The sequence below is a fragment of the Dasypus novemcinctus genome, chromosome 6, assembly GCF_030445035.2.
Source record: "Dasypus novemcinctus isolate mDasNov1 chromosome 6, mDasNov1.1.hap2, whole genome shotgun sequence".
NCBI classification, from domain to species: Eukaryota; Metazoa; Chordata; class Mammalia; order Cingulata; family Dasypodidae; genus Dasypus; species Dasypus novemcinctus.
This window is the reverse complement of record NC_080678.1, coordinates 36731836-36747399: the sequence shown is the minus strand read 5'-3', so window position 1 is coordinate 36747399 and position 15564 is coordinate 36731836. Positions and strand designations below refer to the sequence as shown.

Below are 15564 nucleotides of genomic sequence, written 5' to 3'. Positions count from 1 at the left end.
TCAGTTTCTGTAGCCTTGTTCTCTTACTACAGACAGAATAATTGACTATCGGGGTTGGGCTCCTTATTTCTCTCCTAGAGATGGGAAGATTGGTGTTCATAAGATTCATAGCACCTTCACTGTCAAGTACTCAGCTCATGAACAGGAGGTGAACTGTGTGGATTGCAAAGGGGGCATCATTGTGAGTGGCTCCCGGGACAGGACAGCCAAGGTGAGGTGATCTCCCCTTACATACTTTTATTTCCTCCTGTCTATAGGGATGGGGGTGGGAGAGGGTGGATAGGGACTTGAGTCCCGGGATTGGCTGAGAGCATTGGTTGGGGGCAGGGAGGAATCAACACAATAAAGAACTCACTTATGTGCCTCTGGCATGTAGCTTGCCCTGCCAGGCTCTGTCCTTGCCAGCTGGATTGGGGAAGGAGTGGACAGTGGCTGGGAAGCTTGCCACTCACTTGAAATGTGGCGTGAACTCAAAAACAGAGGGCCTGGCCAGCTTTTCCTCCCTGAGCTGAGTTTCCTCAAGTTTGTGGGTTGAGTTCTGACCCCAACATTTTATTTTAAAATCTTTTTACTTTTGCTTGTTCTCTATTTAGGGAGGTTAATTTTTCACCACCTTGTTTATAAGCAATCAGGCTGATAATTAAATGTGTTTTTACTGCTTCTCTGGAGAGTGATGTGGTCAGTAAGCAGTAGAAAGACAATTAGGGAAGGGCATTGTTTGTTGCGTCATTGCCAAATTGCCTTGTCTACAGTCAGACATCCACCAAAGCATGAAAGAATGAAGCTGATAAGTATGACATTTGCTTTATGGACTCAGCTCATCCACATCTGGGTCAAATAGACTCCTACCCATGAGACAGAGAAGAAATAACTTTTTCTGTTCCTGTGTCCAGCAGCCCTAGAGAGGGCCTCTGCATGCCTGGTCCATTGGGACGGTTTGTGGGAATTTTGCTGATGGTATCTTGCTTGTCTCTCTCTCCAGTATCTGGAGGCTCCATGATCCTAACAGGAAGGAGTGAAATGCTTGTCAGTGTCAGCAAATGGGGCTGTAAGACTCCTAGGGAGAAAACTGGGGAGAGGGAAGCTGTGGTCTTTACTCAGTAACTTTTCTTACTCTATGTACTCTGTGGTGATGACTCCTTCACGTAAAAATGTTGCTAATTTACATAAAAAGGCCTAAGGGTGTTCTTTTCTAATTATACAAGTTTCTCTTCCCTTTGCTTTTTTTCCCCCTTACACTTTATTTTTCTGTCTGAGGCATAGGCATCAGCACAGGAAGGTTGAAAAAAATCTAGCAAATCTTTTGAACCAACATGGAAGTTCAATTTCCTATCACCTGCTTCCCATTTCCTTCCCCAGTACTTAAATCAGGTTTCTGATTGGTCACTGTCTTTGTACCATCTTTTAAACGTACTTGTCTTAACTTGGTGTACTGTTTAAAAGTCAATTTGCATAGAAACCTTTTATGGCTTGTGTGACTTAGCTCCTGCCTCCTTCTGGCATCTCCCTCTATGGCTTCAGGCTCTCCCTGGTTCCTTCTTTTTAGTGACATCTTTTCCTTCTCTCCTGTCCTCTGTGGTCTGGCCCCCAAGAGCAGTATGAAGACTTAGCTCTATGATCATAGATCATTCAGGATTATGGCCTGCTTACAGTCGAGGAATAATAGAAATTTTATTTGGGATGTTGGATTAGTTTCTTGTTTTAAGTACTATTTAGTGACTGATTTTTTTAAACATGAAAATAGGTACTTCCTAGTTATAAAATTCTGTCACTGCAGTTTACCCTCTTCCCTTTGAGGGTTTCTTTTTTTTTTTTTAAGATTTATTTTTTATTTATTTCTCTCCCCTTTATTTCTGTGTCTGCTTGCATTCTTGGTGGCACCAGGAATCTGTCTCTTTGTTGTGTCATCTTGCTGCATCAGCTTTCTGTATGTGCGAAGCCACTCCTGGGAGGGCTGCACTTTTCTTGTGCGGGGCGGCTCTCCTAGCAGGGTGCACTCCTTGCACATGGGGCTCCCCTACGTGGGAAACACTCCAGCATAGCATGGCACTCCTTGCGTGTGTGAGCACTGTGCATGGGCCAGCTCACCACATGGGCCAGGAGGCCCTGGGATCGAACCCTGGACCTCCTATATTGTAGGGGGATACTCTATCAGTTGAGCCACATCCGCTTCCCTGAGGGTTTCTTTTACGTTAAATAAAAGAACGCTCTTTGGTTCTTCTTCAACTCCTGAAAACTGGTCAGCTGTTTGGGAGTTCCCCAGTAATCTTGTGGCCAGCCCATCTTTTCTGGCTTTCTGGAGGCTGCTTGGGTGCCACTCCTTTCTCTTGTTGCTTTTGCATCCAACTGCATTCATATTTCTGGCTATTTCTGAGTTACTTGCAGTTAGTCTTTTTTTTTCTCCAGTTTGTCTTTCATAACTGACTCTCCCATTTGTTTTTAGTGACACCTGCAATTCTACAGCTGCTTCTATAGGCGTCGAACATACCTGACCCTACCTAAGAACTTATAGTCATGTTTGCCTGTAAATATCTATAAACCTTTCTTTTTTGGGAGTTCCCCAGATATGTCCCATATTTTAGGAAAGAGGGGGTGAAGGAACCAAAAAATTCTCGCTGCAAGACTTCTGACCTGGGGGCTGCTCAGGGAGCCCTCATCCTTCCTTTTCCCCCATCCCCGGTTTCAGATTTATTGTGACTTAACTTGGGTTGTCTCCTTGGATTTCAGCAGAGTTGCTGAAATGTGACCCCATGGTAACTTATGTCTTGGTGTGCCTATGCTGGTTCTGACCATTCCTTCATTCCCTACTTTATTCCTTTGTTTTTTCATTCATTCTTAGGAGTGCTTAATATATATGTGCCCAAGGTGGGGAAGAAACAGCTTCTATCCTTAAGGGAAGCTGATCCTAAGTGGCCATGACTGTGAAGTGGTAAGGCTCAAAGGAAAGGGGTAGAGAGTTCAGAGGGTGTCTGGCTTGGAAAGGGGCACTTTGTGAAGTAGGAAACATTTGCGCTGGCTCGTTTTTCTTCTTTTAGTCATTTTTCAATGTGTAGATTTGCTTTCTTGTTTTGTAATAGTAAAGAATTTTACCAGGGTCTGTAAAATTTATGTTTATTCATTGTCTCATTTTGTCCTTTAGGGTAATTTTACCAGGGTCTGTAAAATTTATGTTTATTCATTGTCTCATTTTGTCCTTTAGGGTAATTTTCCCTCCACATAATTGTGCTCATAATGTACTTTGGGTACCCAATATACCCTAATGTATTTTATTTAATAAGGCTTTCCATTATTATTACAAATTATTTGGAAATGTCATCTTTAATGGCTTCACAATGAATTCACCATAATTTCCTTACCGTTTTTCTTATTGGTGGATGTTTGTAACCAGTTTTTTCTTATAGCAATAAGAAATACCATTATTGAATGCCTGATATTTACCAAATACTATGCTACTGTGCTAGGTGCTTTTTCACACTACAGTCCTGCAAGATAGGTATTATTTCCCATTTTACAAATGAGGAAACTGAAGCTAAGATTTTATGAAATATCCCTAAGGTCAAAGATCATAAATAGGGTTCACACCCATATTTGTCAGATTCCAAAGTCCGTATATGCTCTTTCTGCAATAGCAGGACTGCAGGAAATATTTTTAGCATTTAGGTTTTTCATATTTTAGGATTATTTTCTTAGGATAGAGTCTCAGCTGTAGAATTACTGAGTCAAAGGCTTTGGTCATTTTAAAGGTCTTGATACAAGTCACCAATCTGTTTTTTAAAGGGCACTCCCACTGAGTTATGTCTTTGGTAGGGATGAGCCTGTTTTGGATTTGACTTTTGAGGGTGAAGATATGTTCAGCATTATTGTTGTCAGGTACCATAATAATTGTGTTTCTGTTGAAGGACATGCTGCTGGGGCAGGCCAGGAGGGCCACTTTCCTGAGATCTTGATCAGAATTTGCAGCCTGCTTTCAGAATCCTGGGACTCACCGGCCCTTTCTGTGGAAGGCACTAGTGAATTCAGGCCTAGTGCTGTCCCCATTGATTTAGTAATCAGAGTCCTTAGTGTCTCCTGTACCCCCCACCCCCCGAGCAAGTGCTGGCTCTAAGGTGTTTACATCAGGAAAAAGGCAAAACTCTTTCCAAGCTGGAGCTGCCTAAAAAAGGACATTAGAAGTGTATCTAGTTGCTACCAAAGTGGACTGACTGTAGAACCAGAAGAGTAAGCCAGAGCCGTTGCACTCCAGGAAAGTTGTGGTATTTATCTTTGTTTTTTGCCCCTCCTCGTTCAGGATCTTGTTCAATTTATTTTCTTTTCCCTGTATTGGGAAAAGTAATTCGTACAGACACCTTCTCCCTCCTTGCTCATATACTCATAGACTCTAAGAGACGCTTTCTCCTTTTATAGGGAAGAGATATCATGTGACCCTAAGAAGGCAGGACCACCCCCATTCTGTCACCGGCTCCTTAAATCCAAGGAGTGTTTCCTTAAAGTTCTTCCTTCTAAGGTCCTGGCTGAGCTCTGTGTGTTCCCCTTATAGCACTGCAGGGACCTTGAGAGGTTGTTGATCCATCGGCCTCCTTGGGATCCCTCCTTGCTTCTGTCTGGGGATAGCTGTACATTTGAGGCTTCCTTTCTGTTTGGTTAGAGGCTTATGTATGTTGCCTGGGATAGGGCGAGGTGAGAGGGAGCCCTGTGCTTAATGGGAGACCTCTAAATGCACTGACTGCTGAGAGGGCTCTGTGAGTGTTGATTAGAGTTAAGCCCAGAGTGGCTGCTAATGTACATTCCTGACTGATAGGGACCAGATAATGTGCTCCAAGCAATATTTTTAACCTGTAGGAGATAGGGAAGCTTAAAAGAGTTCAGCTTTTCTCCTGCTTTTTGTGACTTTAGGTGCTAAATTCCCTGCTGACATGAATAGCATTGGATCCTGGGAATTATCAACAAGCAAACAACAACATACCACTTTCCTACTTTGAAGTCTTTCTTCTTCTCCCATTCTTTCCTTCCCTTGCATCTTTCTTTCTTACTCCTCTCTAATTCAATCGTTGTCCTCACATGCCACCCCTTGATCTTCTCCCTCTATCCACCTCCCAAAAGTAAAGTGTTGATGAGTGATGGCAGAAAGAAAACCCACAGACGTGGGGAGTTTGCTGAGAGTGGCAAGCCTGATTCACCCACTTCTCAGTTAAGCCCTGGCTGAGGAATGTGGAAGTTCTAATTTCCTGGTATAAAATTGGCTGGTTAAGTAAGGACTATTAGGTAGAAGTAAAAAAAGGGTAGTTTAGGACTGGAGCCAGGGATTTCTCTGGGTGGTAGGTGAGTCAGAAGCTGGAGAGACCCCTCTGCTGATACCCTGAGCTCTGTGCATACAGAACAGAAAGGATTCTTCATTTCCTCACCCCCCTGGAGACAGGTGTCACTCCATCTGGCGCATCGCTCCTCCCCCTTCCCCAGCCCAGGCAGTGCCAATGAGAGCATCTCCTCTCCTGTTTCCAGGTTTGGCCTTTGGCCTCAGGCCGGCTGGGGCAGTGCTTACACACCATCCAGACTGAAGACCGAGTCTGGTCCATTGCTGTCAGCCCATTACTCAGGTAAGGGAGACATTTTTGGATATAGTTTTGTTCCATATAACTGATGCTTTTATTTTAATCAGGTGGGCTATAACTAATCTTCCCCCTGTACCTTGTAGGTTGCTTTGAGCCCCTCTCTTGGAGATTTTGAAAATCCTCTAGAGACTCGAGGTCTGAAGATCACTTCAAGTATTCATGGGGTTGAGATAACCTCCCAAGAGCCAATTTTCTAAGCATCTAACCCCAGGAATGCGAAGGAAAAGGCACTATGTTAGCTTGTAATTAAGAGTCCAGCTGTTGCCAGGGTTGTTTCCCAAGGAGAGGACTCTCAGCAGCTCTGGGAGTGACATCACCAACCAACCTGTTCTCACAATTCACATTTCTGGTTTGTTCCCCCTTGGGAAATATCCTCTAGTGGGTCCTTTACAGAGTTGAGTCATCAGGAGAGCCTTGAGGCCTGTATCCAACTGAGTGCTTATTCAAGAACATGGATTCATTGACAATTATAGCAGAAGGCCACAGTTTTGATGATGGCTTTACCCTGTACCCTTTGGCCTGACTGGCATTTCTCTTAACTTTTCCTAAGAACAAATGGGCTTTGCATCCTGGCTTCTACTTTCTAGGCGATCTTGAACAAGGCAGGGCCGCTCTCTTCCCCACCAGGTACTTGCACTCACTCTCTTGCACCTGTTTTGTAACAGTGTTTACCTAGGATCTTCTCCCATCTCCCCATCCAGGTGATAAATGAGGAAGCTCTAGGGCTGCCACCCTCCAACACCGGGTTTAAGTCAGCCATTTGTTTTATGAGAGAGTCAATCCCCTCCCCCTCCTTGCCTTAGCCCCCTTTTCCTACCCTGTGGAACCTGCACCCCTCCTCATGCTCCCTATCAAATTTTTTCTTCCTAAAGAATTAGAGCCGATTAGCCACGTCATTAATTCTTCAATTTGACGGCTGATATAGCAGGACCTGAAACACATTGCTGACCCCAGAGAATGGAGACCCCGTTCCTTAGCATATTGACGATGGGAGAAGTTAATTAAAATTCCACAGAGCGGAGGTGTCGGCTAACCTATAAACCTGTCGCTGTTCTAAACAAATCATTCTGGCAATCCTAGGAAAGAGAGAAAGAAAGACCAGTCGGGAGGTGGAGAAGCCTAAGTGTGTGGGAGCGGAGAGTGGAAAATGGAGCCATGGAGCTTTGTCTCCTCCTCAGTTTCTTCCTAATGCTGCCTTTTAAAAAGTCAATTAGCCAGGCTTGGGATAGGTGTAAGGATTTAAGGATAGCAAGACAACCTGAGGGAGGTGATGGGTGTGCTGGTAACTGTCTCAGTGGTTTCCTGTGGTCTGTGGACTTCTGCTAGATTCAGGAGACTGGTGGAGGAGGCAGAAGGTGGTAGAGGGGAGCTATTCAGGGCTGGGGATGGTGTCTGCTTCCTGCACAGGGATTTAGGCCAAAGAGCATGGGCAGGCTCCTTCCTTCCCTCCCCCCCATTCTTCTACTCCATGTACTTCCTCTAGAATGCGTTCAGCACCTTTTAACTATTTTGAGCACAGCAACTGCTGAAGATGATGTAAATAAGAGAGGTTGAGGACAAAGTCTGCCTTCACCATTAAGATGCATTTTAGATCACAATAAACTGATCTTAGTTTTTATGGTCACTTGGAAACTGACTCTGGGGAGGAACCTAGCTTTCTAAATTACCATTACTACTGCTGCTGCTGCTACTACTGCTGCTGCTGCTACTGCTGCTGATACTACTACTAGGAGCTAACACTTATTAGCCATTTGCTTGGTGCCAGATCTTATGCTAAGCCCGGACATGCCTTGTCTTTGGTGAAGATCTGGGTCTTATGCTTTCTCACAGTTTCCTTCAGGATATTCTTATCTCTTTGATATGTTTTCTTGGTTCTGGGATGGTTCTTTCACCCATTTTGCCTGGCTTTTCAACTCCTGACCTGTGACTGTTTGAGATGGGCTTTCTCCCAACTCAATAGATGATGTCTTGGACTCCTTTTAAAAATAGTTTGTGTTTGTGATTCTGTCTTTACCCAAGCTGACCACGATATAAACTAGTGTTATCTCTGCTCCTTTTTCTCTTACCCAAAGAAGACACTGGGATAGGGCACTTTTCACCTCATTATTAGGTCCAGTTCTTCTCACTGTTTCCATTAGTTTGAGCCTTTCAATAAAGTCATCCATTTTCTCCCATCTGGAGAGACACTGCTTCAGCCTTGGGATCTCTTCTTTAGAACAGTCTTGGGGACCGGACTCCTGCTTTGCCATTAACTGGCAGGGTAGCCTCGGGTAAGTCATTTCCCTCCCTGAGCCTCAGTTTCATCACTTACTAAATGTTTCCTTTATGGACCTTACTAGATTATTGTGAAGATGACATGAAGTAATGTATATGAAAATACTCAGAAAAGCTAAAAGGGCTCTAATATATGTCAGCCAGAATTGTTTCCAACCTGGTGTAACATTTATTTAGTGGCTACAGCTACTATCAGGGCTCCACTCTTTTCTTAGGCTTCTCCTGGCCCTTAAAGGGTTCGCTGCTCTTTTGCAGCTTACTGTGGGGACTCGGTCTGAAATCCTATTGCCCCTCCTTCCTCCCCCTGTAGTTTCCTGCCCTTGATGGCTGCCTCCTGTTCTGCCATTTTCCCAGTTGTGTTTGGTTGTCAGTGTACTGATGTGATCTTGAACCCCTGATGAAGAACATGAGGGGATGTAGGCAGCTGCTGTCCTCTCGAGGTAACAGTGCTTCCTAACCTTGATGTGGCTTTCAGCGAGGAATGCTTCTTCTCCAGTGAGGTTGTCCAGCTGCATTTCATTCGGTCAGGATGCATTTCATTAGCCAGGATGTTTTGACAGGCACTCTGTCTGTGTTCAGTTCTAGGTCAGGTTCTCCTGGTTTATCTGACAAACTTCTCATCCTCTTGCTGCTGCCTTACATAGTTAGAGGGAACCTGGACAGTTAAGAGACCTTGCACATCTCCTTTCTCAATCTCTTTCTTCTATTTAAAATAATTTGTCACACCTATTCATCTTATTTACTTATTTATTTTTATTATTTATTTTTGATGCTGGTGCTCTTCTGCCTTCTTTTCTTGCACACCCAGGCACTTGTTATATGATACATAAAACCCAAAATGATAGGCTTAATTTGAGGTGCTTCATGAGTGGGAAAAAGCAGGTATTCTGTCCTATGTCCCATGCCCACTTTCCTTTCTTCCATGACCTGAATTCTTGATTTGTAAGCAGTCATGGAAGATGATATTTAGCCCCAGTTATGTGCCTAGAACCATTTTGGGTACCCCCAAAACACAGAATGAAAACCAGTAGGCTCACAGGAAGGAGGCAGGCAAGGTCCCTTTCTTCTACCTCCTCTATATCCTCTCACCATCTTTTTGTCCCAACAACAATAATTTTTTTTTTTTTTTTTTTTTTTTTGAGATTCATGCTGTGTGGATAAAAACCCCTTCCTGCAGAGGAAGTCCAGCCTGGGGCTCTTCAGTGAGTGAAGGAAGGAAAGAAAGGTTGCGATGGGACAGGAGTGAGCTACTGGAGCCATTCCTGGGGTGTTAGGGCATATGTCTGAGTGGAATTGAGGGACAGGAATACATTTAGCCCCACAGGTCTCAGAGATACAACATCCTGAGGTCACACTGAATTCTGAGAAATTGCCCGTGAGCAACACAGAAAAGCAGATTCTTTTTTAAAAAAAGTATAATTTGTTTTATTGCCATTTAAAACTTCCAGCTAAATAAAGTTGGTAAGTACTCAAGAGTGAGGAAATGCACAACTTTTAAAGACAACTTCATTTTCTTCTACTTTCCAGTTCTTCCTTTCTCATTCCCTTTCCTCCTCACTCTCTGTCTGTTTACTGAACACTAACTATGTGCCATTTCACCCAAGTATCTTATTCAGTGGTGATGATAAGATGGGTACATAACTGTAATTGTTGCCAGGCTATAAGAGCCTTGAACTAGGCTGTCTCTGGTTGGAGGGAGAGAAGTGTAATTTCCTTCCTGGCAGAGGAAGAAACTGAGGTCCAGGAAAGATCCATGCCAGGCCTTACGGTGGAATGGGGCAGAAGAATCAGCAGTTGTGCCCAGGTCTCCAGCTTACTGCCAGGCTATTGCTGTGCCTTTTTCACCACATCTTGGACACCAGCTGTAAGCTCTGAAAGGCATTGCAGGGACCTGGGAACATTCTCTCTGCCTGGAGGCCAGAGGTGAGATAGGAGGGGTTGGGGAAGGCAATATGTGATGGAGGCCTTGGCCCACTCATGTAGCAGTGCATGCTTATATCATTCCAGGAGTGTGAATACATGTGGATCTAGAGTTTTCAGGGCCCCCACCAAACCAACAGTGGCAGCTCTGGGGATGAAATGAATCTCTAGATCCACCTGCCCTGTTTACCTGAAAGGGAAGGGTGAGGAGCCCATAGCTCATCTTCCCTCTACAGATACCATATTTATTTCTCTTCAAGTAAATTTGATGCTCTGCAGAATCATTTCCCTGTCTCTGAACAACACTTGCTATATAGTGCAAGTGAGTGTGGTCAGGGAGGCTTCCCAGGACACTTGGGTTTTAATTCCTTCTCTCTTGCTTCTGTCATTAGGGAGATATATGAGTAGTACAGGTGTAGAATCTTGACTGAGCTGTGTTAGTAAATATACAATGTAATTTTGTGTAACTTTGCTCACTGTGGTGGCCTGTTTATTTGGGGGGATTAGTCCAAGTCTGCATGAAATGTACCGAGTCAAATTTGTAAAGTGAGTTGTGGCCTCTGGGAGTTTTTGATGGAGAAGCTGCCCCTTCTTGCTTGGTTTCTCCCAGAAGTGAAGGAGAGTCTGGAAAGGAAAGCAATCACTGTGTACTGCTCGGTAATGGAGTGGGTTTCTGGGCAGAGCAGGGTATTTGTTCCCAGTGGCTACAGGGTTTACTGTGTGTTGTGTGTGGTTGACGCATATTTGCCAGCCTGTTGAAACACATCTTTCTTTAGTGAAAGGTAATTGCATCTGGAGTTTTCTGACAGGGAGGTTTGAAAGATTGGAAAAAGAGGCTACCAACTTTCAATTTGGATTCTTTTGGTTTCCAATGGTTCAGCAATGCTTTGTCCCTCAGTCAATACTTCTAGGGGAAGAAGAATCAAAAGTAAAGACTGTGCTTCTGATTTTTGCTCCTGATTGGTCATGGGGAGGTAGGTCTTGTAAGGGATCCTTAACTTTGATGACCTGAGGAAAGACTCTGATGGGTGACTTTGTAATGGTTCATGTGGTAGCTTGTTCTGCTGATGACTTAGGCTCTCGCTGATTTGGGCATCTGTCTGTTCTTCCTTGCCAGAGTCAGGGGCAGAAGGAGGGCACTTCCCTCCCTCCTGCCAGAAACAGCCTAGTTCAAGACTCTTATAGCCTGTCCAGGGAAAGGAGACCAGAGGAGCTAGGCAAGGAGTGCTCAGTATTCTCCTTTGCCAGGCTGCAGAACTCATAGGAGGGAACTTCCTGGACCTGGTGCCCCTGCATGAGAGAGTCAGAGGCACTAGGACACTATGGGGGTCCCAGGGCACAGGGGCTGCTGTGGCTGGAGGGAGAAAGAAAGAATCTCTGGGTAATGCTAGGTAGAGCCCACTGTCCAGCCTGAAATGACCCAAAATTGGAAAGGGATCAGCATGGAGTATGACTGAGTTGGAGTTGGGTCCTGCTTGATCTCAGGGCAGTGCTTTCTACCCTAGAGTTCATTGCCTGTGTTAAGCCAGGCCTCTCAGGTGGTTGTATCCATCAGCGGCAAGGACCAAATGCCATAAGGGTTGGGTTTCACTTCATCAAGACCCTGGATTTCTATCATTCCCTGGGGGGCAGGATGGGCACAGAGAGGCACATGTGCTGAGCTGCTGGCCTGAGACCAACAACTCTCCCAGTCCTGGCTGGCCCAGAACTCATTTGTGGGAACAACTCCCTCTCTGACTAGAAAAATTGTCTGTCAAAATTTTTTGTCAAAAAAATTGTCTGTCAAAAAAGTTGTCAAGAGCTGACTTAAATTAAATACTACAAGGAGAAACAGAGGCTGCAGCAGAGGGCCAGACACTGTGGAGGCAGAGGGGGTGCATCGAGACGCTGCCCCAACTCAAGGAATACACTTCCATCTTTCTCTCAGTGTATAAATCCTTTGTCTGGATCTTTGTCTCTGCCTGCCTCCGTTTCTCCCCTCTCCTACCCTCCCTCCCTCAATCGTTTTCTCTCTCCATATATTTATGTATTACTATGTGCTTGACCCTGGGAAGCAGCAGTGTGCTGGAGAGCATGGTCTGATTGGAGAGCAGATGAGTAAATGGGTCATTACCACACTGTGCCAAGTTCTCAGATGGGGAAATACCGAGGACTGTGCGGGCACAGTGGAGGGATCAGAGTCTTCTTCCCACTGTTTGTCCCTCCTGGCTCCAGTCCCCACCTGCACCACTAGTTCTTCTACACTTCCCTCATTAGGAATAGAGAAGGTACTTTTCCTGCTTAGCTACTGCTGACTTTTTCTGGATTGTGTGTGCAATGCGCCTCTGTTTTTCCGCCTTTGATCACTGTTCTGCCAAACAGATAATTTAGCAATCCCATCCCAAGGTGGAAGCATGGAGTTAATGTTAAAATTAGTTGTTGTTGTTGTTTTTTTTTCACTCTTTAAACTTCAGTGGGTGATGAGGCAGAGAGTAGGGCGGGTGAAGGGGAGCCATAAATTTTGTGGCTGGTGTAGCTGTTCTCTGAGCAGGCGGGGAGCCTCTGATGTCTCCACAGCACTTTCATTAACATTTAAATTAAGGGTTTGTTTTCCCGTCTGTTTTATAGGAGGGACCTTTCATGGCCTGTCACATCCAGTGCCCCCACCCCTTCCAAGCTAGTGTGTAATTGTAGCCACTGCTCTGTCCCTAACTCTGGGTTGCAGCGGAGGTTCAAAGGGAATTCCTGGAGATGGAACTTTGGATGTACAAGATGTAATAGGATGTGGGTGTTACTCCTCAAATGGAGGTGCTGCGTAGGAGCTCTTTCTCCTCTTGTCTGCCCTGTGCTTTTTCCTCCTCTTCAAGGGACACATGCTTCAGTCTGACTCTGACCTTCCCCACCCTCCCTGCCCTTCCTTCTCTAGGGCCATGAAGCAGGTGGGAAAGGGTGACACTCCACCTGAGTGATTTCTCCTTATAATCATGAGTTAGAGCCTAGGACAGATCATTTTAAGATACAGATCTTCATGCTCATTTTCTTCCTTTTGAATACTCCCCTTTACCCTACTCAGATCTGGAGAAACAACAAATTAAAAGGATTACCATCTGAGAAGAATTTACAATCTAATAGGGTCCTTTGGTCCTAAAAAGACAATCTGCATAGACAGATCCGTGTATCCCCAGCACACTTGTACAACCAAATGCATGCCCCACCCCCATGTCTCTAGCTCTGAGTGTATGCATATTTGAGAATGCTTATGGATTTAGGCGATCACTTGGGGAAACTGTTCTCCAGATCATGGCATTCACAGTAAGCCCCTAGACCTTCACAGAATGAATTTGTTTCTAAGCTTCCTTTCACATGGGAACATCTGGCAGCATTTGGGGGTGTTTTGAAAGGTCTCTTTCCTTCCCATCAGCATTCTGCTTATCTATAGATGACAAAAATGTGTAGCAAACACTCACGAAGCATCTCATTAGCTCATAACTTCTGAGGGTTCAGTTCCCCCACTGCTGGTCTATAGCTAGATTTCCTCTTTAGACAGTGATGAGAGGGGCATTGGGGCATGTCTCTCTGTTCAGACAATGAGAATTTTATTTCTCTTGGAGCCTTAACTGTACTAACTGAGTTACTGCACATCTTTTCCTTCCTTTACTAAGCCACTCAAACCATTGACCTCACTGCAGGGCTGAAGGTGGCTGAGGGACTTGCCCTCCTATTCCAGGTAAATTAGTCAACAGGTGGACACCCTCATACCCCGGGATCCTGCCCAAGGGGAGTGGAGGAGGTGCTGAGGTGAGCCCTGTGCAGGTGCTGCTTGGGCTCAGATTGCAGACTGGTGTTCAGGCCCTGCCTGGGGTGATTAATCTGGGGCACGGGCTGGCGGAGACCCAGCCAGGGCAGCTTTGGTCCCTCACTGTGAAGACCTTTGGCTCAGAGACTGAACCGATCTCTCGGGCCTGCTTCGGCCTGGGGTTTGATCTGTCAAGGCTAAAGAGGAACCTGAAGGTGGGGCGGAAACTTCTCGCCCTGTCTGACTGATGGCACTGATCCGTTCCAGTGGCCCTGTCATGATAATAGTCGTATATTTAAGATTTTCCCACCTGTTAGCTGTAACATTCAGATCAGGCAAAAGAGAGAACCTCATGAAATATCTGTGCTTTTCGTTCCTTGAGCCATTGAGACTAACTCTTAGCAGTAGACTGGGAGATGGAGTAGTGTTTGTACTGGGTCAGAGAGAAAAAGGCAACGATAAGGGGTGCCTGGATCTGTAGCATAATGTGTGGGGTGTGTGAGGTTAGAGGTAGAAGGATCCCCCATCCTCCTGGCTCTCAGGCCATCTGGGGCAGATTTCAGTGTTTCAGTTTGGACTCATATTTTAAATTCCTTGTTTTCCTCTCTACTCGAAACCAAATTCTCTGAAAGCATGCTCCCCTCCTCCTTTCCATCTACCAGAATCCTGGTTCCTAGGCCCTCCAGGTGAGCAATCCACAGTGCCAGGGCATTTCTTCCCTTCTCTGAGTTCAGAACAGACACATGTGGCTTTACTTCGTTATGGCCTTAAAACTAAAGAACAAGAATTGTGCTGCCCACGACAATTTCCCTGTCACATGAGTCTCATTTTCATTATTGGGACCCAAGAGCTGTGACACTTTACTTATACTAGCAAGAAAGAGAAGGGATGTGTATATGTGCCACTGGGAGTGGAATATGTTGACACCATGAATGTGGGAAACTGTCTGTAAAAATGCTATGAGTTATAAAGATTTATGTTGATTCTGAATTTTGCTGTGCTAATTAGAGTTTCTATGCCTAAGAACAATAAAAGATTCATATGCTTCAGCAAATCAATGAATGTATTTGGCCATTCCTTAGACCAGTACTAAAAGATCTCTGGCTCTGTGAATTGGACATCTGCTAATCCCTGACTCTTTAGAAATTTTGTATTATATGCTTTTGGGGGGCAGGGGCTTTATCTCCTGTCTTAATAAAAGTTATGTGCTTTTGTGTTGCAGGTTATATCCCTATGTCTCTGAGTGCCCTTTTACCCAGCTTGTTTTTGCTCCACTTGCTGGCCAGGACATTTTTATAAGGAGAGTTTGTGACAGGGTCTTTAGTGTCCTGTCAGATAGGCTTGGCTCAAGCAGAAGGTACTGGCGAGGGAGGGAGGGAAGGAGGGAGGAGGGAGGTGAGTATGTGCATGCAAAAACCATGGTAATTGCAAAAGAAATATTAGTCCAAGAGCTCCTACAGAAATCTGCAAATTTCTTTCTGCAGAATCTTTCCTCTTTCATAGTCTGCAATGCACATTAAAAATATGAATGTAGCACAAAAAAGTATAGAGGGGACAAGTGGGGTACCAGTTGGGATGTGATAATACCCAGAACCTTCAGCAGGGTCTTAAATTACAGAGGAGAATTTCAAGCAATGAAACAGATCTTTTAGGAGATTAAAAGAATTTTAAACCATATTTTTCTGTGATCCCCACCTTCTCTATGTACTTGTGTTCAGATTTGCCTCTGACTCAGCCCAGCTTGCCCTGCTGTCTCCTCCTCTGCTCCTTCCTGCAGGAGAGCTGTAATCCAACTTCCAGAATAATGGCCATAGTGGTCATGGGATAGCATCTTGATTTTTCACAGCAGGCTGGAAAATAGCAGCTCTATCTAAATTGGGTGCACTTTAGAAAATACATACACTGGTCCTGAGGGCTGGAACCTCTGTGTGTAGGCTGAAGGACATGCATCTCAAAAGGCAGGGGCTTGCCTGCTCGAAGCAGACA

The 15564-nt window shown here is 44.9% G+C and overlaps 1 protein-coding gene across 1 annotated transcript in view; it reads left to right on the top strand.

The window, feature by feature from the left end:
* The window catches only part of FBXW4 (F-box and WD repeat domain containing 4), an 88936-nt gene that overhangs the window by 23876 nt on the left and 49496 nt on the right, over positions 1-15564 (top strand). Inside the window, exons 4-5 of the mRNA XM_058298537.2 lie at positions 79-211; positions 5500-5594. Coding sequence (XP_058154520.1) covers positions 79-211; positions 5500-5594 — 228 coding nt within the window. The remainder of the gene's footprint in view (positions 1-78; positions 212-5499; positions 5595-15564) is intronic.